At 36.3% G+C, this 27,059-nt stretch overlaps 2 protein-coding genes across 3 annotated transcripts in view; both read left to right on the forward strand.

Annotated features, from left to right (window-relative positions):
* The first annotated feature begins 2,599 nt into the window (after window positions 1–2,599).
* slco2a1 (solute carrier organic anion transporter family, member 2A1) lies at window positions 2,600–25,684 on the forward strand. The gene is made up of 14 exons (XM_073870148.1): window positions 2,600–2,755; window positions 9,497–9,634; window positions 11,988–12,153; window positions 14,687–14,902; window positions 14,994–15,092; window positions 15,918–16,051; window positions 17,315–17,390; window positions 18,977–19,133; window positions 19,355–19,561; window positions 22,028–22,175; window positions 22,946–23,106; window positions 23,233–23,297; window positions 23,693–23,813; window positions 23,990–25,684. The coding sequence occupies exons 1-14, from the start codon at window positions 2,696–2,698 to the stop codon at window positions 24,108–24,110; spliced, it is 1,869 nt and encodes a 622-aa protein (XP_073726249.1). The 5' UTR covers window positions 2,600–2,695; the 3' UTR covers window positions 24,111–25,684.
* Window positions 25,685–25,835: 151 nt separating this feature from the next.
* Window positions 25,836–27,059, forward strand: part of rab6ba (RAB6B, member RAS oncogene family a) — a 124,519-nt gene continuing 123,295 nt past the window's right edge. The window contains exon 1 of one of the 2 annotated variants that reach the window (XM_055212343.2): window positions 25,836–26,331. In XM_055212343.2, the coding sequence (XP_055068318.1) occupies window positions 26,262–26,331 (70 nt within the window). In that variant the 5' untranslated portion in view covers window positions 25,836–26,261. The remainder of the gene's footprint in view (window positions 26,332–27,059) is intronic. The other variant, XM_055212344.2, reaches the window with a different exon arrangement.

Genomic DNA, 27,059 nt, shown 5'->3' on the forward strand with positions numbered 1-27,059 from the left:
TGTACTAAGACTGACGGAAAATTAAATGTAGCGATTTTCTAGGCCGATATGGCTAGGAACTATGCTCTCATTCTGGTGCAGTGATGTTGCGCAGTATCCGAAAGTGGTCCCCTGCTATTGAAAGATACCAAGGGGACTGTTTTCGGGTGCTGCGTAGTATTATTGCGCCTGCTGCAGCCATGTCCTTGATTATTACGCCAGAATGAGAGTATAGTTCCTAGCCATATCGGCCTGGAGTATTGCAACTTTTGGTTTTCCGTCTGTCTTGGTTCGCAGTGTGGCTGCAGAGGAGTCAAGTTTTAAAGTATTGAAACTCTTTGGTGATTTTTTTTTTTGTGCGATGCTAATGGTCTAATCCAATTCAATGGATTATGCTAAAAGTGATACTGCCAGACCCAGAGATCCGCTGAATGGATTCCAAAACGGTAAAAATCAAATTTTGAACACTAGGGGAGCTGGAAAATGAGCATATTTTAAAAAAAAGTGGAGTGTCCCTTTAAATCAGATATATCAACAGTGGTGTTATCTATTTTTAGTGATCTAAGCTGTAGGAACGGCTTCTGTTACATTTTAGTGTGCTACAAACAGGATGCTTTTAATAGTCTCTATGAACATATGAAATACTTCACAGAGCAGCTGAATTGGGGAAGAGCAATAGGGAAGAGTTATGTAATGGGGTTTGTGTTCTGTCTGGCTACAGATTTGCACAATATGTATGCAATGTAACTTGAAGATGTACTGTTTTGTAGCTGATTGTTCGTTAATCCTTCTCAGTGTAACATATATTAGGGTGTACCATTTTATAGCCAGATGTGGACACTAGTTAGTGAATCTGGCCACTGCAGTCATTTTTGAAGGATTTTTTTAATTTATTTAGTTTGTTTAATGATATGCTTGACTTTGTTGCAACAGTTTGGGAAAGTCCCTTTGTTTTTCTACCATTTCTATATGGACCTTGTTGTGTACCCATCCGATAAACTGCAGTGGTTTGAGAATAATAGCATTACTAAAACAACTATATAACTGTTATGTTTTCTGGTTTATATACAGATATTATCTTTATGGTATGCAGGAAAAACATTCATTGTTCTCATTCGCGCCCACAAAGGGGATGGAGTCTGCAAAACGTTTCAATTTTATGCAATGCTGTAATGGAAAGTTATAGAAAATCTAATTTGTTTGCTGGATGAATGAGCTCATGAAATAGACCAATGGCTTAGAAATATTATCAACTCATACAAAGATTTATTTTTCTTTTGAACTGACATATTTTGTTTGTATAATACACTGTTTAATCTTAAAAGCAAGTTATACATGTATGTTACACAAACATATCTGAGACTTATCAAAATCATTCACACCAATAAGAGTAAATACATACTGCAGAGATGCACTAAGACAGTTTCTGTCCAGAGGATACGTGACTTGCTTTTGCTTTGTATTTAGTGGTTACTAAAATGTGCAAGTATGAAAGGTTAACTAAAACCTAAAAAAAAAGTTGTGCAAGTGATCTTTTTAAAGGTCACAAGATTTCCAAAAAATAAGTCTTTGTTAATTTACATGAAACCTTTTTGTTTGTCAAGTAAATGGTCAAGTTTGACAACACACAAACTGAACTTACTGCATCGCTCCAGCATTCTCACAAAGTTTTTTTTACAGTGTTGCTTTATGTTTTGTTTGATTTCAGTGGAGCCCTCCAATGACATCTCTCTAGTTTGTTTTAAAGCATGTATTGAATGCACTAAAGAACACAGCTCTGTGTAAATGGCAATCTAAGCACTTCTAGGAAATGTGCCAGAAAATTGAAAAGGTTACGACAATATTTGCCAACTGGATTCAGGTGTGATGTAACATTCAGTGACATCAGTTGTGCCAAATGGCACTGATTTCCGAAGTTTCACTTGTCTGTAGAGCAGACGAAAGGACAGTCACGGAATGAATTAGTGTTTCTGTGGTCACAAGGAGGAACTTGAGGCGCATTAAAGGAAATCTGTCATGGGGAATTATTAAAGAGTTACAAAAGTTTGATAGTTAACTGTAATTTAGAGAAAAATAAAATAAAATGTCATGTATTTGATTATTACATAGTACATATGGGAATCATTAGAGAATACAAGTGGACTTCCCATGTTTGAATTTGTTATAAATAAGCCAAGTTGCCTAATGTGCATGTATGTTTGTATCCCAACCAGTACATTTACCCTTAAGAAAGTATTTTACAATTAAAAATGTTGCTCAAAGTCAGTCTATTATTACTGTAGATAATCAAAATTAAACTCCCCATTATCTATTTTAAATACCTTGCTATACATTTACAATGCACTTTGACAGTTGCGCAAAAGCAGAATGTGTAGGCTACAGGAAACCCTTTTTTAGGCCTACTACGTAAACAGAGATGCAGAACAGGTCTTCTGTTCTCTGTTATGCTCCTGCCCTGCATTTATCTACATATTGAAATGATTACACAGCGATGATTCCGTAAAATATGAATAAATGAAATCCATGTCGTTGATATTAAAGAGAATGTCACCAAAACAATCGCGCGTGGAGTGGTGGGCGTGGCCGTTGGATGAGGGCGGGGCCTCCGTACATGACCGATGATATGCATAAAATCCCCCATAGACGATCAGAGAGAAGAAACGTCTTCATTCCTGTTGAAACAAGCCTAAAAACCACCTTCAGAATTTTATAAAACATGGAGATATACGCCAAAGATGTAAAGAAACCCAAGTCATCGTTGTTTTGTAATGTTAAGGTAAGTGTTGTTATTAAATTGTCGATGTTGATGTTGTTATTATATCACTGGGTTATAATAATATTAAAAATATTAAAAATAACCTATATTATAATATTAATATTAATGTGGTCTAAAGATATTATTGTGCATTACTTTTTTTAAAGACAATATAAAAAAGAGCACTTGCTGTTGTTGAAGGTGAATGTGTCTGGTAGTGTAGCCTACTCTATAAGAAAATGTATAGATTTATTAAAATGGATCTAATTCATAGTATTATTATAGTATCATCAAATGTCCTTTGTATATTTTCCGCCTCACACATTTGTAAAACTTGTTGATAAATGTTTAAAGCAAGGTGTTTGACAGCTAAACCAGGAATGTTTGCTGTTTCAGATTCTCCCTTCTGATAAGATTTTTGCCAGCTTGAAGCTATTGTGGAGAGTTAGTAACTAAGAACTTCGGCCCAGGGGGGCATTTTAGACATCAGTTGGCTTGCCTGAAGTTATGCTTAGTTGAAGTGGAGCATAAAGTGCATAGAAGTTTAAGGTGCTAAAAGAATCTTTATGGAATGTAGGGCTTGCGGTCAAAAGATTGCACATTAAGTCTGTCAATCTTACCTTTAATTATGGTGAAAAATTGTCTGCAGACGTGTTCCCTGACCACAAGTTTATCTTGTTTGAAAAAAGTGTTGTAAAAACTATTTCAACTTGACATTGCCAGATGTCCATAGATTTATTTGTGCTTTACATATCTGTTCACTTCTCTGAATAAACAAACGAACCGAAATGTTATACTTTCAACAAGGATATTGATATTCTTGGCTTGTTGTTTTGTTTTGCAGTGATTCATTGACTCGTAGGTTAACGTCATTGTTCTGGTATTAAATAAAAGTTCGTTTGAGTTTGTGTGGAGTTGCCAAGTCAGTTAGACTCATGCCAAACCTCACATCATTCCACCTTTATTAATTGCTGCCAATTTACCTCTGACATCCCAACCCACAGGTTATGTCGGTCATAAAAGATGAGCTTGCAATTGTATCTATCATACGCAGTAATTACACAATGGTTTCATTCAGTTGTAGATCTTTGTTTGCTCTTTTATTTGTTTACACCCACTTCAAATCTGGTTTATAATCGTGACGAATGACTGAAATGTTGACAAGTTGTGCAGAAACAATTCCAGTGAAGATCATAAATGCAAAAGGCTAAAGAATGAAATGATACACATTTCAGGTGCAAATGCTGTCACTGGGGCGGTACCCTTTCAAAAAGTACACATTTGTACCTAAAGGGTGCACATTAGCACCTCAAAGATATTAGTACTTCATAATGGTGCATATTAGGACCCTTTTAAAGGGTACTGATTTAGTGACAGCTTTTGTACCTTTATTTCTGACATTGTATAAAAGAAGCTTTATTCCAGTCAGTGGGGTGTGTCGCTGGGGTATTTACAGACCTGTGTTGGCTCTGTTTGAATCCAGAGCCTTTGAAGGTTATTGAACATTTTGAGTCTTTGTGACACACTTAACTTACAAGTGCACTCAGATATCACCTTGTGTGTTTGGTGTAGTGTGTGAGAGTGTTGCATGTAAGTCTGTGCCTTGAGTTACTGTGTATATCATGGACAAATTTTGCATGTGTGTATGTGTGTGTCTATGTGTGTTTTATTAATCAGAGGTGAGTCAGGCAGTAATGACGTATGTTGAAGGAAGGTGTAGAACATGCCGTTCGTTGTACTTCGACTTTGTTTTCACTCCCTTAAACAATTCTGAAGTGTGTCTAATAGAGCGTTAATCAGACTGACAGGAAATATTGGTACAGTATACCGTATGTGCAGGTTTTTTATTGTCTGCTATTTTCCCTAATAAAATGTATTACATAATACTAATCTGGTGAAAAAACAAGACGTAATCGTCATGACATCTTAAACTGAGGCCTTAGCTTTCAATTACATTGTTTATTTTTCTAGTGAAGAGTGGGAGCGTCATTATTTGGGCTATAGGTCAACTTTAGATTGCACTTGCTGACAAAAAAATGAAAGGTTGGTTAAAACTGTCATATAAATCGTGCATATGTCTTCAGTTAGTGCACATTTTTAGCATTCACTTGATTGCAGCGTGCACAGTGTTTTGCCATGTCATATTAATTTGCTTCGTACGGGGATGATAAATTGTCGAAACTGTAGTGCATTAATGTAAAACAGCTTTGTACTATTATTTTTTTATTTTTTGTACCCATTAACTGTGAATTCAAACTATGCATAACTTCTTTTTGTTATACCTCAAGCAAGTTGATTATTATCACTACTACTATGTTTTATACCACAGGCCTGTTGATTGCTTTATTCTGATCGGTTGAGAAATTATTGATAGGTGTTGATTATTTTTTGTAAAACTGTCAAATGTCTTAAAATAACCCCAAGAGCAATGTCTGTGGTAACCGTGGTATAAGCGGAATAATTGACTCCGGCCCTTTATTAAAATAATTATTTAAAAATAATGCTCACCCACGGTGTAACGGCACTCCGCTTCGCGTTGTGACGCATTACCACCTTGGGTGTGCATTATTTTCGAATAACTCAACGGCCTGTCATCAATTATTACTGGCATTAGCCACTTCAGTGTTATACAAGACCCTCCGCTGTATGTGCTGGGTTATTAAATAAACCTATGCTGGGTTGTTTCAATGCAATGCTGGGTTGTTTTAACTCATGGTTGAGTTAACAACAACCCAGCAGCATAGGTTTATTTATAAACCAACATGTGTTCTGTCCAATATTTACCCAGCATTTGGTTAAAAAAAAACAGCAGAATTTAGAATAGGAACATATTTTAGGGGCAGTTTCCTAGACAGGGCTTAATTATGTATATAAATACACACACACACACACACACACACACACACACACACACACACACACACACACACACACACACACACACACACACACACACACACACACGCATGCATATATTTAAGAAAAATGTACATGTGTATATACATTTTTATATTTATATACAATATATATTATACATAAATATGAATGCTTAATATATACACTAGTCAACATTCTAAGTGGATCAAAACCATTCAAAAAAGTTTACATAAAACCAATCCCTAATACCCGTTCTTGTCTTAGGACAACTTTGATAAACTTTTTTGATCCACTTCAAATGTTGGCTAGTATATATATATATATATATATATATATATATATATATATATATATATATATATATATATATATATTATACACACACATATCTGACAAAAAAAAAACTTTTATTCTGCAAACGATTTGTTGTGATTAGTTGTTATGCAGCCCTAGATTGTTGTAAGAGTTTTTACAAACATATATGTAAATGTCGTAATAGGTCTAGTCCTGACTCCTGGCTTAATCTAAACCCTGTCAGGGAAACTGCCCCTTAGTGTATTTAGTCTATATAATCAATGTGAGCAAATTGATAAACATTTCCGCTGTGTTCTCTATTTTGGTAAGTAAAAGGTGAAAAGGATAAGATTGTATATGGCTGTATTATACAGCAAAAGCCTGTACTTGTTCCAACCAAATGATTATACTCTCCTGCTGTTTTTGTAGCTGTGGAGCAAATGGAATGGCAAAAATTTTTTGGCCTTGTACTGTTTAAGTTTTCATCCTCAGGAAATCCAAAAACATGTGATAGAAGTGCAGAGATGCATGTGGAAACATCAAAGTTAGTTCTTCCCCTGATTCTCTTTACTCAGCAGGATTCTCCATGTAGCACAATGGCTGCTGGGAGGAGGGAGAAATCCAGGTCTGGACAGACGATGTTAAATGTCCTCAGGACGTTCATCGAAACTTTGGTCCCTAGCTGTCTCTAAGGCGATAGCCTTTTGAAAAGTGCACATTTGTAGTGTAGAAGCCTATTGGGTACAAGAAGAACACTTTAAATCAAAATATAAAATATTCAGCAATAACAATAGAATTCCCAATTGCTGCAAGCACTTTCTACTTTGTTTACAATAAGCATTAGATGATCAAGAAACTGACAAGCAGTAAGCAGTCCAACGTCTCTCTGATGGCAAATGACAGTATACAAAGTTCTGAAAGTCATTATTTTTTAAATCGTCTCGTTATGGGCTCAACCTAATTTACTGTACAAATGTTTAATAATTAAATAATTTGCGAAAATTTGAAAAAAACAGACACACATGCAGAAATATAGGCACAAAAGCTGTCTATGGCGTTATTCCCTTTCAAAATAACACATTTGTTCCTATGGTGCATATTAGTATCTCAAAGGTACACCGGTACATATTAGGACTCTTTCTAAAGTGTACCGTCCCAGTGACAGCTTTTGTACTTTTATTTCTGACAGTGCACACACATGCACATACACTTACCTAAAGGATTATTAGGAACACCATACTAATACTGTGTTTGACCCCCTTTCGCCTTCAGAACTGCTATAATTCTACATGGCATTGATTCAACAAGGTGCTGAAAGCATTCTTTAGACATGTTGGCACATATTGATAGGATAGCATCTTGCAGTTGATCGAGATTTGTGGGATGCACACCCAGGGCACAAAGCTCCCGTTCCACCACATCCCAAAGATGCTCAATTGGGTTGAGATCTGGCGACTGTGAGAGCCATTTTAGTACAGTGAACTCATTTTCATGTTCAAGAAACCAATTTGAAATTATTTGAGCTTTGTGACATGGTGCATTTTCCTGTTGGAAGTAGCCATCAGAGGATGGGTACATGGTGGTCATAAAGGGATGGACATGGTCAGAAACAATGCTCAGGTAGGCCGTGGCATTTAAACGATGCCCAATTGGCACTAAGGGGCCTAAAGTGTGCCAAGAAAACATCCCCCACACCATTACACAATTGCATTAATGAGAAATTGAACAGGTGTTCCTAATAGTTCTTTAGGTGAGTGTGTGTATATATATATATATATATATATATATATATATATATATATATATATATATATATATATATATATATAGGCAAAGAATACTTTGAGAATAACTGTCATAACTGTTATCCGATTTTCAATGCAGATTTGCCAAGACATAATTTCTTGAAATTACTACAGGAAAATGTCTGAACATAATTTTCTCCTACATATGGCAGGATTGTTGCTTTTCCTTTTGAAATTCCAAGCAAATTTTGCAGATTGCTTTAATACAAAACAAATTTCCCAGAATGGTTTGTGCTAACCCGAGGCTACTTTGTTATCGTCATCCATGACACAGCGAGAGAGCAAATGCTTGCCAGCTCTGCAAAAACTAGATGAGATTTATTGTGTGGAGAATTGCACACTGATGAACCTGCCAGCTGTAATTTGCAGAGGACCTTTTTCGAGATATGCTCTGCACTCTTTGCACAAGTTTTGCACTTTTGTGAAGACCGAATACATTACACTCTGTGTATTTTAATAATGTGCCCTGTTTATAATACATCTGATGCTTTCTGCTTAGGGGTAGTAATTGAGAAATAGCCTTTGGAGATTCAGTAGATTGTTTATGGTGTTGGCTTCAGTCCATTAATAAAGACAATAATAAAAAAGAGAGATATTTACTCAAGCTTCCCTGCAACGTTGTATGAGAAAGGATCTGAGTCTGAAACTGCCACTATAGGGCATAAAGAGGCACAGAGCTGCCATTCAAACCTCCAACAAAGGCATCTGTTTGGGTTGTTTGAGTGGGCATAGCCTTCACCCCATTAAAATATTTCCGTAATTAAAATCTATTTTGCTGAAAACCAGAAAAAATTGTAGCAACTGTGCAGAAAGCAGCTATTATGTGTGCTAACAAACCATAAAGCCAAAGCTTTAATGAGAGCATTAGTTGTTCTGGATGCTGACGGAAAGCGTGGTGCTTTGCCCTGTTTCGGTTGGGTGCTGGCAGGGATCAGAGAAGATGGATTTATGTCTTGTATTTGTGCAAGAAATCCAGTCCCCCAATCTCTACATGCCCCATCAGATTGCTTCATACATTCAAGAGACATTAAGAAATGTTCCTCTAGTCTGCTTCTTCTCTTTACATCTAGGGCACAAAAAAATCAACATATCATATGGGAGCTCTCTCCTATCACTTTCTTTTTTCTCTCTCATGGAAATTATACAATTTATGAGCTTTTATCTTCTCTGCATTTCTGGATTATCATAGAGAACGATTTGGGAGAGGTGAACAAATGACTCTCGAAACAAACAATCCAGAGAGTTTGTTTGTCAACCTGTACAACAAATGACTATGACTGGCTCTGGCTGTGCATTACAGAGGTCTCAGTCATACCCTGTTTGAAGAATGAATGTAGAAAGGATTTTAGAAAAATGCGGAGAAATCAAAATGTGGAGAAAAGTGTCACTGGCTAACCAAAAGCAGTTACATTATAAATCTTTGTTGCATTGCCAATTGGCAATGAGGGGTTTTTAATAGCTCAAATAAGACAACAGTGGAGGCAAAACCTGTCAACGTACGTCTTAAATATTAGGCTGAACTTGTGTTTGTGTTATCTTGGGATCCATCTCTTACCCTTTATATAGTGAACTTAGACATATTGTGAAATCAGTGTGGTTAACCCCCTGCGGAAAGATGATGCAATTATTAACACTCCTATTTTCCCATTTCTGTGGGGAGCAAAGATGCAAGGATGTTGGTTAGACCCAAACATGTGCTTTAACTTCCACGTGACACATTTTGCTCAGATCATACACTGTAATAAGAGCATATATAAATCTGACAGTTCTTGTATTCTTTGCACAGATCTTTGTGTTGTGTCATGGGCTGCTCCAACTCACCCAGCTTATGTATAGCTCCTACTTCAAGAGCAGTATCACCACAGTCGAGAGACGCTTTGGCCTGGATAGCCTCTCTTCAGGAACCATCTCCTCCCTCCATGAGGTACTAAAACCCCCACCAATCCCATTTTCAAACATCTGTCTAAAATTTCCCAAAGCCTCATCCGTAAGGCTGAAGCACTTTGTCATCATCACCAAACATGAAAAAAAGTGTTCCTTTTAACTAATATTAAGTAGCCTATGAAATATTGCAAGTATTAAGACCACAAGAAAACTGCTGATAAAGTCCATAAAGTACAGTTTAAGTTAATTACTGCACTTTGTAGTTGATGCAGTTTGTTTTGAGTTATGATGCAGTTTGAGTGCTTGCTTATTTTAGAACTGCATTTTATGGGTAGCTAATCAGAATTAATCTTAAATGTAATAAAATATTTTAATATGGTGCTTTTTGTGTGTTATCCATGCAACTTTCTTTTTTTTCTTTTTTTGCCATGATTTATGATTATTTAAATCTATTGACATCCATATTTTTGTGTCAAACATTTTTGGGTCAATATCACTATAAAGTGCGTTTTGTTGTCCTCATCAGAATCACTACGTCATCATGAATATAATCCAAGGTTTTATTATAAATGGCCAGACATTTACACACATACAAGTTCAATGATAAGTCTCTTAAAATATGTTTTCTCATTTTATACCATTTTCTTTGATTGGATGTATGCGATTTTGGCACGTCCCAGACCCTGTTCAGCTAACTTTAGTGAATGTAAAAAGTGAATTAATGACATAAAATTCAAAAACGTTTAGATTTTTCTTATTGTCCTCAACAAGTTATTTGATAAAACAAGTTTTTAAATGTTAAATTTTTCATAATAATATTAAGCATTTTGCATGTGTCCTTAAAATTGCTGCCCACCCTGTCATTTTGGGGGTAAACGCCCCTTAAAGAAACCAACTGATGTAGTCGGTGACATCCCGTTCCCCATTTGGTCTTTATTCAGTGGAGGTTAAAACATATAATGCACACACAGTAAGTATCTACACTTGTTTTTCCTTATTTTCATCATATTGGGTTTGTAGTTGCTTGGTGTCAAGCTTAAAATGGCCACCCTGTCATTGTAAAATATTAATTAACATTAATCTTTGCAGAAAATCCAAATATGTATTTTAAACAGTGCACAGTCAGCTTCAACAGTGAACCACTTAGCTAACTGCAACTACATCCTGTGTTCATTAAATGCTACATTTAGTTAAAAATGTCCACCCTGTCATGATTTTTTTTATATTGAATTGGAATGACAGGGTGGACATATTTTTTGTATGGTGTTTGCTTGCAGTTAATTTATAAAAAGTGCTGGAGCTTGACCAATATGCATTTCTAAAAGCCTAAGGTCTCCTTAATACAAAACATATGAAGTTAAATGGAAAATCCTTTTTTGGGGGGGTGGGGTTTCAGTCTCAAATGCACTTTATATTGATATTGACCCTTTTACTTAATTATTAAACCATTAATATCCTAGTCCAAAACTAATATAATCTTGACAGATTATAGGCGGTTTCAGCAGTTACAACATAAACAAACGTGGAACAAACATAACTTTCGGTAAACTCTGCAAAGAATCAATAGCAATAGAGTCCTTTAAAAGTAGTTTATTTCTGATAAAAAGCAGATTACTTTAGTTCATATTTTATAGCTAACGTGTATAAAAACGACACTAAGCTAATGTTACTGTGTTAAATGTGTACTATAATGTATACAATGTTAACTCAACCGGCAGCCAAACCTCCCTTTACATAGCAGTGATCCATGATCGCCGTCTCCCACCGTCTTTAGGAAACGAAAACATTTGTTATTTTCGACAAGGTATTTGTTCCAGAGTTTAGTTTAGACATTAGTCAGACCATTAAACAAACAAAGACAGAAGTAAAGTTACGACCAGACACATAACCGCAACAATGCACGTGCGTCCGATGAAACCGTCTATAGATTGTTTGAAAGCTCCAAGTGTCTAGGTTTCAAATTTCATCACTGTTTTGCGAAAAGTATGACAGAGTGAGAGTGATTTCTAAAATGTCACAGGTCCACGATTGGGCCTTTTTTTGTTTTTACACATTTCTAACTCCAATATAAAATCATTGGGAAGCTCCAAGGGTGTAGTTTCTATATGTCATTACCATTTATTAATAGGAAATATGCAGTGACCACAATTTTGTTAAATGTCACTAGCCCACAAGTGGGCCAATTTGTTATGAATATTAATGTTGCTTATTCATAACACTGATATCCTATCAGGAGTAGTTTCCATATTTTAACACCATTTTGCGATGGGAAAGATGTAGTGACAGTAATTCATTAACTAAACAACTTTATTTCAAACACCATAAATAACCAGAATGTAAATCACTGGCCTATGGCTTGGTTGAAAGTATTTGTTTTGTTTTGCTCATTGCAGGTTGGGAACACAGTGCTTATAGTGTTTGTCAGTTACATGGGTAGTCGAGTTCATCGACCTCGTTACATTGGACTGGGTGGCCTGCTGATGTCCATCAGCGCCATGATCCTAGCTCTACCTCACTTCCTGTCTGAGCCGTATACTTTTAACTCTGTTCTCGTAAATGGTAAGAGTTTTGTTATTTTTCTGTTTTACATAGCTATATTAAAATAATGGTTAAGATTATGTTTGTACTTTTTGACTGCATGGCAGTCGTGTGTCAATTAAATCAGTACTGACTGTGCAGAAATAGACAGATTTTCTTTTAGGAAATTTGCATAATAAGCATGGAGTGATGCAATTGTTATGTATATTTGTTTTGTAAAGTAAGGCTACATTTACACAGAATCTGATGCCAGTTGCCAGTCTTGTTGTTTTAGAGTTTTGAATGTGGTTATGTTTACATAGAGATTGCACAATCTGTGCTGGATAAAGAATAATCGAGCAGCTTCTAAAAACTGGAACTGGATTCTGTGTGAGTTCTGACTCACACACTTGTTAGTGAATTCGATTCTCAATCCCAAATAGTATGGCTGCGTTCACATGGAACCAGAATATGATATTCACTCCAGTTTTTGAGTCCTTAATACAGTTGCGTTCACACACAGTTGGGTTATGTACAATACGTGAGTGACAACTGCCCTACTGAAAAATCCAGCTAAGACCAGCATAAACTGGAGCTGGTTTAAGGTGGTTTACGCTGGTCCTCCCAGCCTGACAAAGCTGGTCATGCTGGTGGGCCAGCTGGTCTTCCAGCCTGACCAGCTAAGTTCAGCTTAAAAAGTGACCAAAACACAGTTAGACCAGCTTGCTACTCTAGCAAAACCAGCTTCCTAAACCAGCAAAACCAGCTACAGGGTTTCCACGAGTCCTTGAAATCCTTGAAAGTTTGTGAATCTGGGGGAAAAAATTCAAGGCCCTGGGAAGTTTTTGAAAATATACATACAAAGATACAGGTCATTGAAAGTGCTTGAATCTATTTTGTGCAAGAAGTTTTCTGGGAAATAAAATCCATATTATTCCCTGTGTAGTGTAGGATAATATCATAAAATGTCTAGCCTTTTAAGCACACATGCTAACTGTTCGCTTTAAATGCTTAAATCTTCTGAATGCGAATATTGAATCATACCAAAATGCTTTTTTGCATAGTTGTGTTTGACACATGAAAACGTCTCGGGTTACGTATGTAACTGTTGTTTCTTGAGAAGGGAACAAGAGACGCTGCTTCTCCCTTGCCATACTTCCTGCGACCCTGTAACGCCATCTTTGGCAATATTTCAGATAGCGATATACTTCCTGGCTCCCGCGTCACCCTGTTTTTGTCGTTAAGCTTCACCATTGATTGAATTTGATATACACATTCAGATGCACTTACCCCTGGAGGCGTCCCTAAAGTATCACCGCAGTGACGCAGTGCGAGTGTAATGTATCTTAAAAGGTAACACGATGTAACCTTGCTCTCACTTGAAATGTGTCCCCACATTTAGTCCTTGAATTTGAGGGTATTGGACCCGAAAAGTCCTTGAAAGGTCCTTGAATTTGAAGTTAACTAAGGTGTGGGAACCCTGCAGCTTATGCTGGTCTTAGCTGGATTTTTCAGTAGGGTGCATTCTGTTATTATCCGTAAATGTTTGGTACTCACAAACGCATTTACGAAGAAGTCCTGATGTGTGAACGGAACCATACTGGACAACTAGTTGCCTGCGTCATCACCTGCACCTCTGTCACTGGTGTAGCTACTGCAGATAATTCAAAATGCAGATTCGGGTTTGTTTTATGCATACCAAAGTTGTTTGTACACCAGAATAAAAATCTTAGGCCCTAAGCACATCAAAATGATAATACCACTTTTCATATAAAAAGGATCAAGACAAGACAAAACAAAGCAAGGATCATAGCTGGATCAGGAGAAACATCAGTTTAGACATAACATAGACAGGTCTACAGGATGTTACAGCAGGGATTCTGAGGGGGATTTTGTACCATTGTCACCGCAGTTCTCGATTTACCTCACATATAGAAAAGGGAGATAAAATGAGAGGACAAAGATAAAAAGGGGTAGAGATGAAGACAAGGGAATAAATGAGATATAAAGGCAAAGCTAAGCATTGCTTTTATTGCTTAGAAAAAAAAGAAAAACCTGGATCTTACTGTGAGAGATAATTGTTATCTCCTGGCCCAGATCATAGCCCTGTGACGCCCTTGAGCATATGTTTTCGCGAGGCCCCTTTTCCCTCTACCCTCTGCCAGTGACCCTAGTGTCAGAGCCCTTGCCTTTAGTGATAAGGGTGATTTGAAAAACTAGTAAACAGAATTTGTTTTGCTAACATTGGATTACTTAAAATAGTAGCCAGCAATTTAAATACTGTATATATTTTTGGTGTAACATTTAAAAACATCAGTATTTGAATTATGAACTTTTTGGATGCCATGAACATTTTAGAGAAGTTATAAACTTGCACTGAATGCACAAGTGGGGTCCGGTTGTTGTGCTTGGCTTGAGATGTACTGACTGTACTGGTTTTGAACCTGGAAATATTCTGAAAAGTTTACAGCCCTCAGAGTAAATCTAATATTTATGAAAGCTGTTACTAGAGGAATTTGCGAAATGATAATGGTAAGGTAAAATTCTCAGGTGTTTTTGTGTTTTAATCTAACAGCGAGCAGACAGGAGATGTGCTACTCGCATACAAATGCAACTGGAACAGAGGCTTGCGGCCTGGAAGATTCACGGAAGCTTGCGGACACCAGTAAATTTTGGGTGTTAATGGCTACAGCCCAACTGCTGTTCGGAATCGGTTCGGTTCCCATCCAACCTTTTGGCATATCTTACATAGATGACTTTGCCGGACAAGGGAATTCTCCTCTTTATATTGGTAAGTTCCAGTGTTTTCACAAAAAAAAAAAAAATGAAATAAATTAAAGAGCTGTTATGATTAGTTAAGTTTGTGTTTTTGTATGGTGCAGCTATTCTGTTTGCCGTATCAGTGTTTGGCCCATCCTTTGGATATCTCCTGGGCTCTGTGGTTCTGAGGATTTATGTGGATGTGGATCGAACTAATGCAGGTTGGTTTTTGTTTTAAATCAAATTCTTTTTCATTATATTCACACAGAATGTGAACCAGCTGAAACATTGAAAATGCAATATTAAGCTATTCATTTGCAAGATAGACTTTTTATGAAGCAAAACTTTGTTTAAACACAGACTAGTATAGATGTAATAGACATGAACAGACTTGATTCAAGCCTACACAAACAGCACTTTCTATCCTGCAAGGGTGACTTAATCAGTTTATAGCTATACTATGGGGTTTTATGTAAACTGATTAGCATTTCAATAGTATAAAACCCTTACTCATCCAAATTATGTTTAAATTTGTATTTCTCAGTTGCTAGTTCCTGATTTTCATATTATATCATTGATTTTCTAACACAATCTCATGGCAAAACATAGCTATTTTATGAAATGGCTAATTCTGATAAATTCTTACATTTTCATTTATACCTTTCAAATGATTAAAAGTTACAAGATGAGTAAGGGTTTCATTATCGCTTTTTCAGATAATTGTATGTTTTTGTGTGATTCACAATGCACATCATTTATTGTATTACACAATCTCATGGCAAAAAGTATATATTTTACAAGATGCCTATTTAGTATGAATTTGAACAATCTCATCCATACCTTTTATTTCAAACTGCTTTTGCCCCAGTGACATTGCAGTACGGGTTGAGGTTTCGTTATTGCTTTTCGAATAATCATACCTTTTTGAGCAAATCACTTTTAATAAATTCAAACCAAATTACCCCAGTGTAAATATGTACGTTTGAGATCAGGCTGGATATAGTAGGTAAATATGTATTACATGCTATACAGTTTCTTTCCTTCAGGGGGTGCATTGGAGTTGACCCCTACTGACCCTCGCTGGGTGGGTGCTTGGTGGATGGGTCTGCTAATTACTGCTGGAGGTCTCGCTCTCACATCCATTCCTTACTTCTTCTTTCCCAGAGCCCTTCATGTGGAGGTCAGTCTTACGCTTGAAGTAATTTAAAGGAGCTGTATGTAACATTGACCTCTAGAGGCTGAACTTGGCATCGCAGTCTAAATTCAAAATATTGGAGACGGTTTATTTTCTGCCCCCCTCACGGGTTGCCAGACACATACAGGAGCACAGTTGACAATGGAAAGCATAAGTTTATCTGCTTAATTTTACGTTTGCAATGTTTTTGTCGATTGCAAATTACAAACCCGCTCGTATTTATACCTCAATCTGAGGTTGCGTCCACCTGAGGTCACATTTATGATCCATTGTGGTCTCATTTAAGCAACCATACTAACTGGCAACCGAGCTGAAGAAATAATTGGCAGTGGCAGGATCACAAAGATCAATTGAAAAACAGACATTCAGACAAGTAAGTACCATTTCAGAAAGAGAATGGCTACAGCATTGAAACATATCTGAATTTAACATGTTTCCTAAATATCTACAAATATATTGTAGTATTTTTCTTGATTTAGTACAGTCAAAATCTTCCATACAGCTCCTTTAATAACAACAGACATGTCTGACAATGGGGAATTCATAAAATACCATGGGTTATAATCCAGTCAAGATTAGCAGAAATCATCTCTGTGTTTGACAGTGTGCAAGTTACATAATGAAGTTGCCTTGTATCTGTTAATCTGATATACAGTAGACGATATCTCCATTGCAAGTAAAAGCACTGAAAAACTAAAAATTCCCGGCAATTCAAAACTTGTAGGCTTGTGCATTATTTATCCCTACATGAAGACAAGTTAAGCGATTTTCCTTGTCTTAGCAGATCTTGCCTTTTTGCTGTGTGTTTGCAAATAGAAAGTATAGTACTACACTCCATAATTAGCATAAAGCTTATATCACACAGATGAATGTTCCTGTAGCTCAGTTGGTAGAGGATTGCACAAGAAAAGCAAAGGTCATGTTTTTCCAGTGAACAGACATACTGATAAATCTATACTTTAATGAACTGTGAGGTTTTTTTGATAAAGCATCTGCCAAATGCTTAAATGCAATTTGCAGTTACTTTTAGGCATTTAGCAGATGCTTTTATCCAAAGTGACTTACAAAAGCGAGGAAAACACCAAATGTATGCATGGGACATCGATGTAAAACTGATAAGCTTCCAGTTTAAACTATGTTTTACATCTTATCTGCATAGTTGACTGTGCATGCACTTATTAAAACACTTTTGAACTCTTTGTGTGCTTGCTTCCTGCTTTGTATCAATTTACGTGTGTTGTTTTGCAGACCTTTGAACCAGAAACTGAAATCATTAAAGACAGCCAGAAGAAACCAGAGAGCTCCATGCTGGATTTCTTAAAAAGTGAGTCCACACAAATGGATAATAGCAAGTTATATAAATCAGCCTGTGACAGAGACTGCTAGTGGTTTTTAATGAAGTAGAAAATGGAAATTGAAGTGAAATTAATAATTTCAACCAGCACACCAACATTTCTTAATGTTTCTGCAATTCCGTGCCCATTGTTGAGACAAACGTAGTATGGAGAACATCATACGGTTTTCTAGTTTTTTTTAGTCGTACTGTTAGTCTGTAAGCTCTGTTCTCTTCTAATAGCACTCCTATAAAGGTACAAGAAGGTACAAAAGTTGTCACTGGGGTGTAACCTTTTCAAAAAGTACATTTTTGTACCAAAAAGGTGCATATTGGCACCTCAAAGGTACATATTTACATTTAGTCATTTAGCAGACGCTACATATCTGTACCAAAATGGTACATACTAGGACCTTTTTAAAGCTACCGTCCCAGTGACAACCTTTTTAACCTAATTTCTGAGAGAATAGCTAAATTTATTGTCTGTTTATTATTTATAAAAGGTTTGTGTAGGTCAAAAACGTATTACATTTATTATGCACATTTGTTAGTATCTGTAGTTAGAACTTAAAGGAACAGTATGTAGGATTGTGGCCAAAACTAGTATTGCAATCACAAAACTTGTGGCTAAAACTGATACTGCAATTACACAACTGGTGGCCAATACACAAAATGACAACATAAACATCAGTTGAGGTGCAACTCCACTTTTTAAATAACAAAATCTTGGCCAGACCACTGTTGTCAGTGATATAAGTCTTTTAAATGAAAATTATTTCTTAATGTCTACTGACATATGAGGGCCATTTTATGATTAATTGATATACATTTCTTACATACTGTTCCTTTTAAATATAAATTCTAGATGATATTATGCCACTAAACAGCTAAAATTCACTTTTAACAGATATACGCCTTTAGAATCTACCTTTATTCCATGAATATGAGTTAGCAGCAATACTAATACTTATGCACACACACACACACAAACACACACACACACACAAAATATTTTCATAGTTGAGAATATCCATCACCCAATACCTTGGTAATCATGTTTACCGCTGTGACATAAAGCAAAGTCTATTGGCCTTTCAAAAAATTGTGTTCAATGTGTTCTGCCCTAATTTCCCATTATAAAAGAAAGTGTGTTAACGCAGCCAAAAAAAGGGGGCCTTTTGATCCAGGTTAATGTGACTTATGGTCAAGATTCTTATTTACAATCATGATAGAATGAAATTTGAGACACTAGCTAAAGCTTAATGGACAGTTTTTAGATGTCCCATCTGGATTTGGATGTCCCAATGAGGCCTCAGAGTGTTTCTGTGTTTTCTCTAGCAGGATGACGTCACTATTTAAAAGTACAAATCACTTTAGCGATTACCTTCAGTGTACCTCTTTAAATGGAATGGGGGAAAACTATGACTATAGATGAGAGCAATTATCCAAATTTGCACTGAAATTGTTACGTAATCATTGCTTTACCTGATTACATTAATAGTTGCCCTTGTGCTGTTGTTCAACCATATAAGTGTAAATATGGTAACATCTGTATCTTTCTGTCTCGGTTTTTGCAGTGTTCCCGAAGATGTTTGTTAAGCTTCTGCTGAATCCTCTATTCATACTGCTAGTTCTGACCCAGTGCTGTTTCTCCTCTGTGATCGCCGGACTTGCCACCTTCCTCAACAAGTTTCTGGAGCGCCAGTACGGCGCCTCTGCGGCCTACAGCAGCCTTCTCATTGGTCAGACACTATTTTATAATAAACACGTTAGAGATTAGTACTGATATTGTTGTGTATACTACAGAGTATTGTGAAGTATTTTTTCAGGTTTGTACATGCACCAACTTGGAAAAAGCATTTTTAGTGTGTTAAAATGTGGTATTTAACTCTTAAATGATTGCTTTTATGTTAATGTAAAACATTTCTTTTAAAGTAACATAATGCTTTGTTTTCTCTCATTGGTGCTCTTAATCTCCCTTCTGTTGCTGTGGGGATGGTGCTCGGGGGTTTGATTATGAAACGCTGGGGGTTGTCATTCAGGGCCATTCCACGTTTCTCGGTCGTAATGCTCACCATCTCCATCATTTTTTGTGTGCCTCTTTTCTTCATGGGCTGCTCCTCACAAGATGTTGCTGGTGTTTATCCTAAAACAAATAATGGGTGAGTGGTGTATTCCTAAAAATATTAAAGTTCAGCCTCATGTTTTTCTTACCTTATAAGTATATGATTCCTAAGTGATACAGTACAAAGGTAAACACATATGGCTTGGTGGTCCCAACCTGGAAATAATGCATGTTCAAAGTAGTCTTTTCCTTAGGGACAATGCTTAGTTGTTTAAAGTTTAAAGAATGTTTTACCAGGTCTGACCTATGGACCTTGGATTTATCGTAATATCATATTTACAAAACTAAAAGCGTTGATATCCATCAGTAAAGAGGAAACGATTGCTAACAGGGCCTAGGAATTGTTTATGCAAAGATTTATACCTTTCCTCCAAAGACGAGATAATAGTCTTCATACACTTGATTGCTTCCACATTTCTGGAATTTTCTTTGTTGAAACAAATAACTCTCAGACGCCCCCCTGGAGAACCTGGATTTCACTGCTTTTGCTCAAAGGAAGAAATGAGGGATATTAGTAGTTTTGTAATTCTTAAGTCAGTGACCTTTTGCTAGTGGGTTTGCGTATTCTATTTCTTGCAACTTTTACTACAAAATTTTATAGGGTATAGTATTTATAGTGTGTTTAGTATTATATTCATAGTGTGATACAAAAACGTTGTACTAAATTAATTTTGAAAGAAGCTTAGAGGTAATAAAAAAGTAATACTTTTAAAAACCTGTTAAAACAAGCCAGTCCTCGTAGACCCTGAAAACACGTGTCTGTTCTCTGTCATCTGCCAAGGTTTCTGGATTGAGACCATTGTGTTCTAGTGAAAGTTTGTATTTCGGGTCCAAATAACTCTAGCCATTAAAAATTATAAAATCAGTGGAGACGTCAAGAAACACCACAGAGCAAGTAGTGTAGTTCTTGTACTATGGGTTCAGGTCAGTCCGCTAAATGACGTGCATCCAACATAACATAACATAACATGCTGTTTCTGCTGTGCAGGGGAAAAAGGAAATGGAACACTATGCATTCAAATGGGAACACGAGTGATAAGACTTTTTGAAATGAAGTTTTACAACATTACTGCTATTGTTATTGCAGTGTTGCAAGAATAAATTCTTTCACTGTACTTTATTTTTCTCTGTAGAGTGCAAAAGGTAATTTTTATATATTTTGGTCACTCTTTTCCATAAAACAAAAGTGAATGAGAATTGAGGCGTCAACATATGAAATGTATGAAGCTTTATGTGAGGAACAGAATGAAATGCAAATAAACGTTATTTTATGTAGTACCTTTAAAAGGTACATCTTAAAGCGCAATATTCAAAGAATAAAACATGAATAAAAAGTTAGGTAACATAATAAAAATAATGAAAATAGAAAAAATTACCAAAAAGTAGTGCTGGGCAAAGATTAATCGTGATTAATCGCATACAAAGTAAAAGTGATTTGTACCATAATAGACAAGTGTGTATATAGACGGTTTCATCGGACGCACGTGCGCTGACGCGATACACGTCTGGATCCGAACTTTTCTTCCGGTTTCGTTTTTTTAATGGTCCGACTAGTTGCTAAACTGATCTTTTGAACAAATGCCTTGTCGAAAATAACAAATGTTTTGGTTTCCTAGGTAATCTTTTTGTTGTTTTTTTGCTTGTTATATAAATAAACTACGTTTAAATAATGTTGTTGTTATTTATTCTTAGCGGAGTTTACCGGAAGTTACGTGCGGACCACGACAGCCGCTTGTTTATGTTGTTACTGCTGATACCGTCTATATATATATGATGCTATCCTGTCAATATGGGCCAACACTTCTATGCTTTCAGCACCTTGTTGAAACAATGCCACGTAGAATTAAGGCAGTTCTGAAGGCGAATGGGGGTCAAACACAGTATTAGTATGGTGTTCCTAATAATCCTTTATATATATATTCTGAATTGTATACATGTATGTGTATGTGTTTAAATATACATAATAATTACACACAGCACACACACATATATTATGCAATATATGCAATAATAAAATTTGCTTTTATTTTGTGTGCGATTAATCACCAATAATCTTTGCCCAGCACTACCAAAAAGCTATTCTAAAAAATAAGGGTTTTGGAAGTTTTAGAAGTCTGATCTCAATAGTAGAAAGTCAATAGCAAAGTCTTGATGCACAGGAGGAAAAGGCACAATCACCCATATTGCAAAAAGTGTTCAAAAAAAAACTTTTTAAGTATCTTTTATGAAGAATATTAATCAATAGTCAACAAATCAGTAACAGAATAAAAATTTTTGAGTGAACTTTAACTGCAGACACAAAAAGTTTACGAAGGTAAATTCATGTCCCCTATTCATAGTAATAGAAGTGCTTAGTCTGGTAATATCCAGTGTCTTTGATCTTGTACCCTGATCTATGTTCTCAGCAAGCTTTACTGTTCTCTACATAATAGGATTACAGATTTGTAAAATGATTTTGTGTTCCTTAAGTACAGAGACTTATTTGTGCCATTGCATCCTGCAGGTCTCTGCAGTCCTGTAGTGCCAACTGCTCCTGCCCAAGCAGTGCCTATAACCCAGTGTGTGGAGAAAATAACATTGAGTACATCTCACCCTGCCATGCTGGTTGCACAGACTTCACCATGGATCCCAAGAACCCATACAGAGTCCAAGTAAGAAGCTACCCAAGTAAATTTGACAAGAACATTATAAAAGCACTTGTATAGTCATATCATTTGTCACACTTTTCTAGCAGGACCACTCCATAACTGTATTAATCCATATGTTGTCCATGCAATCCACAATATTTAGCTCATTACTAGAGCCAGAAAGCAGCTTTGTGAGTCTGTGCTTTTATAGCGTCACTGAGCGAGTGACCCGTTCATGCTCTGTTAGAAATCAATGGCTGAGTCTAATCAATCCCTAATTAGCAATACTTCCTAAAGGAAGGGCTTTGGGGACTATAGAGTGTTTAAGCTTCTGTATAATTGCTCTGCAACAGATTTACAAGATGATGATATTTTGCTGCATACTGTTTAGCACAGCACACACACACACACACACAAACACACACACACACACACACACACACACACACACACACACACACACACACAATTAAAAAAAATAAAGGTTTTGGATGGCTTATTTGCGACAATGACATAGAAGAACCATTTAAAAATACAATAAGATAGAAAAATACAATTCTTGATAGATTTGGGTCTAATTCACTGGAATGTAAATTGAACAAAACGGGCAATAGAGGACACATTGCCACTGGAGGTCAATAGAGAACAAGGAAATTAGACAAGTGCAAGTGGAAACTGTGCCTTGGTGTTCTCCTTAGACCTTGTAGCAAAGTAATAAATGAAATGAAAGTCTGAAATTATGCACTGATTGATAAACCATAACATAACAGTGTCCACAATCTCTCCTCAAACAGGTTTTTAGGAACTGCCAATGTATTCCTGATATGGGCACTGCGAAGCCTGGACCTTGTGCCAACAGCTGCCCCCACTATCTCCTGCCTGTAATGTTCATCATCTCTATAGCTGGGCTTATTGCCAGCCTAACACACAACCCTATCTACATGATGGTGCTAAGGTAAGAGACAGACATAAGAACATAAATACAATGAATAAAATCCCAACATATTTTAATATTGTTAATGATGTTACTTTGTACTTTGAGTACATTTATTTCTTACATATACTGTATCTAAACTTACAGAGCAGTTCCATCTGAAGAGAAATCTTTTGCAATAGGTGTTCAGTTTCTGCTTCTGAGGGTTCTGAGTAAGTAACATACCACAATATCATCTCTGTGCTTATTAAAAGCGTATAAAGGTTATTTTAATTTTGGTCATGGTCTGAATAAGGATAATATTAGCCGACTTGAGGAAGTGTACAAAGAAAATAAACTTTGCGAGGTGTGCCACAAACTACTTTACAAGATGTGCATGTGTAGTTGGGATTCTGTACAATAAGTATTATAGGGCCCCCTTGTGGTGATTTAGCAACCTTGCTGTAAAGGCAATCAGGTGTCATTGCTGTAACCCCTCTAACAGTTTCTACAGCATATCTAACAATCTTATTATGAAGACTCATAAATATGTGCTAATTTATTCATTTTGTGCAGACTGATATTGATTAAATTTGTAGTAAAAGTATTTTGTTATCTTGTTGCTTAGCTTGGTTGCCTGCTCCGGCTCTGTTTGGGATGACCATAGACTCCACATGTATCTGGTGGAAAACTGCATGTGGGAGAAAGCAAGGCTGTGGTTACTATGACAACAACCTCCTTAGAAACAGGTAAGGATATGTTCTGACTTGACCTAAATGCAATATGAAGAAACATTTGAGTAAAAGTGAAATTAATTCATTTTATCTTAATTAATGAGTTCAAGAACAAAAGACTGTATGCTTGAGAGATGCACTTTTAACCACCCAAAATACTGGATTATGATTATGTTAATGACTTGTTGCAGGTTTTTAGGACTTCAGGTGAGCTATAAAATAGTAGGAATACTTTTCATGGCATTTATTGGCTGGAAAATGCACCGGACCAGAGAGTACAGCTTAGAGAAAAAGCCAGATGGACCTCTGTGATGCCTCAACCCTGCCTAGGCTCACACTTTCTCAGTAAATTGAGCATTTGGATATCATCAGAAACCCTTTTTTCCAACAGCAGGCTGGAAATATAGTACTCAGGTTGTACACTGAGTACCAGCTTTGGATGTTTTTTCCTCTATGAGAGAGGGCCCTAACTGGAAAGATTGAGGGACTTGATGCCAGTTTGCCACATATATTTTTATAGAAAGCTATGCAATTGAATCAAGTCTTATTCCCCACAATGACAAACCAAAACCAAAATGGCAACATAATACTACCTTAAAACACTTACTGTAATAATAATTTATATTATGCTTAGCGCTCTTAGATGTGCGTTTATTTTTAAAGAGACACGACATAGTTTAAAGTAGACTTTACATTTATTACTGTAAATAGTTAATTTCACAAAATGTTCTGCATCCTTACACATATTTAATCAGATTTATCAGCATGTCTTTAAATATTTGAGTTATTTATACTAAGTGGTCTTGTAGGGGCTCCCTTATGCCTTATGGGGGTCCCGGATCCAAACAGCCCCCCCCCCCATTCGAGCACTGAAGCTATGTATATAGTGTAAATTAGTAACTGCTGCTGAAAACACGATTGTGGCAGCTCTAGAGAGCACACATATGACAATGAAATGTCTATATACTGTACTTTGTTTGATATTCTATTGATATATGATGGTTGATTGGGATTTTTATGTCATTTTTTTTATTTGAAGACTATGTGAAGGATGCAGGATGTTCTGCATACTGTGCACAATCACACACATATTGTGTATAATTCCAACCTATGCAATGTGTATAAATGGCATGCAGTTGAAAAGTTGTGCAATACATATGTCAGGTTCCGGTTTTGCGTGCATGTGGTGCCCCAGTCCTTCCCGTTGACTTGTGCGCTGCATCTTTTCGTGCCGTTTTATTTATTGGTTTCTTATTTTCTTCTGTTTTTTTTTAAAAACCATTGTTGCTTGGGTTTAGGGTTAGATTTGGGATTTGCTTTTGAATCTCATGTAATATATAGGTTATTTATATTTTGTCTATTTTTAAACCATGGTCGCTTGGAGTGGGGGTTGGAATTGGGGTTTGGGTTAGGATGACATTTAATGTAACAAAAACTTGCTCTAACCCCAAACCCAAGCGACAATGGTAAAAAACGGAAGAAAAAGAGGAAACCAGTGGATTGAACGACACGAAAGGATGTGCCGCGTGGGTGAACGGGAATGACTGGCGTATCATATGCATGCAACATCTGAATTTGGCGTATGTATTGTACAACTTTTCAACTGCATGTTATTTAAAAGCATTTCATGAGAATGGGCTGGTATAATTAGTTGTAGTCTTTGTATATATATTATCACTTTAGGGATCAGATGTTTATAAAATATATTTTTTGTACCTAATATTACTGTTTTATTATACACTTTATAGATAATTGTGCCATGATTTCGTTTCGCTGCTTAGAATAATGAATCATGGCTTTTTGATAACTGTACTGTATTACACAGTAATGTTTATATACCAATGTATGTAAGTTATTTCAGATATAAAATTTGTTCACAAACACCACACTGTTGTTTTTTTGTTATTTTTATTTTCATTTAGCTTGCAATATATTTAATGTTAAACACTACAATGTGAAACTAAATCAAAATGAAAACAGTAACACTGCAAATGTTACTCTCTTAATCAGATTAATGTATACAATGTAGCAGACACACTTGGGATATATCTTTAAATTCCACAACTTCATTTTTGATTACTAGCCTCAAGTCATGTCAAACTGCACATACATGTGTACAGTTTTACACAAAGTAGCCTATGTTATAAGCTTGCAGGTCTACAGTTTGGCTATACTGGTTATAAATACTCACTGCTTACGGTGGAGGGGTATGACGTCATGCTCTGTGGGTTGATATAACATGTCGTCACGTTCTGTGGGTTGATCCAACATAACGTCATGTGTGATAGAGGGAGAGCGTGAAAGGTGAGGCCGCGCGTGCGCAGTAGCAATTAAGCCCGAGAGCCGATCTAGTGCAGCATTCCCGTTTCCAAACGCACAGGAGCGCCGCTTTTTTACATCGCGCTACCCCATCCAGACATTTGAACCGGTGGGAAGACGCCGTTAAAGAATAAGCTCCCAAACATGTCTGTGGGTAATGACTTTGGAAATCCTTTAAGGAAATTCAAACTCGTCTTTCTTGGAGAGCAAAGCGGTAAGTGTCACAATGGAATTTCCTAGATAAGTTTAATAATTCGCCGTTGTTATTTATTATTTAGCCTTGTGGGGGTCTGTGTGCGCGTGCTTGACATGAACACGATGATCTTGACGATTAAGTTTTAATAAACATAACATTTATGAGGTAGCGAATATGCGACATGTTGTTTTTGATCTGTTATTGGATTGTCATATTTAATAAAGTTTATTAATTCTGCGCAAATGTTTAATTACTCTGTGATATTTTGAATCCTCAATTGTTTATTGCTAAATTTGCAACTGGGCTTTTTGTTCATTTTTAGAGTGTAATTTTAAGTTTATTTTATAGACTTTATTCACATTTTATTTATTTTATTTTCATAATAATGCATTCATAATAGCCTAATGCTTGGTCGTTAATATTAAAATAAGTCAAATGTACCTTTTAATATTTCTGAATTTTTTATGAATCAAATCTAACGCTGTGTTTGTAGCCTACTGCAGTAAAAATGCAGTATTTGCCGTTTTTAATTATGTACAATCGGAATGCTATTAAAGTTTCATAAAGACCAAACTGAATGCATTTTCAGACTCCAGCACTGTGTGAAATGTAGCTGACGTACTTGTAGAAGAGAATGAATAAATAAATAAATAAATAATCTGATTGTTGAGACACACCCAGTGTGTGCCATTGAGAGAACTTGTGTAGCTGCAGCCTGCAGCCTGGTATTGTTTCCCTCTGAAACC

The sequence above is a fragment of the Misgurnus anguillicaudatus genome, chromosome 8, assembly GCF_027580225.2.
Source record: "Misgurnus anguillicaudatus chromosome 8, ASM2758022v2, whole genome shotgun sequence".
Taxonomy (NCBI): Eukaryota; Metazoa; Chordata; class Actinopteri; order Cypriniformes; family Cobitidae; genus Misgurnus; species Misgurnus anguillicaudatus.

Bases quoted from the DNA above. Each gene is read 5' to 3' on its own strand.
- slco2a1 (XM_073870148.1), top strand. From the start codon at position 2,696: ATGGAGATATACGCCAAAGATGTAAAGAAACCCAAGTCATCGTTGTTT. The intron at 2,756-9,496 runs GTAAGTGTTGTT...TTCTTTGCACAG, and splicing joins CGTTGTTTTGTAATGTTAAG to ATCTTTGTGTTGTGTCATGG. The intron at 16,052-17,314 runs GTCAGTCTTACG...GTTGTTTTGCAG, and splicing joins CCAGAGCCCTTCATGTGGAG to ACCTTTGAACCAGAAACTGA.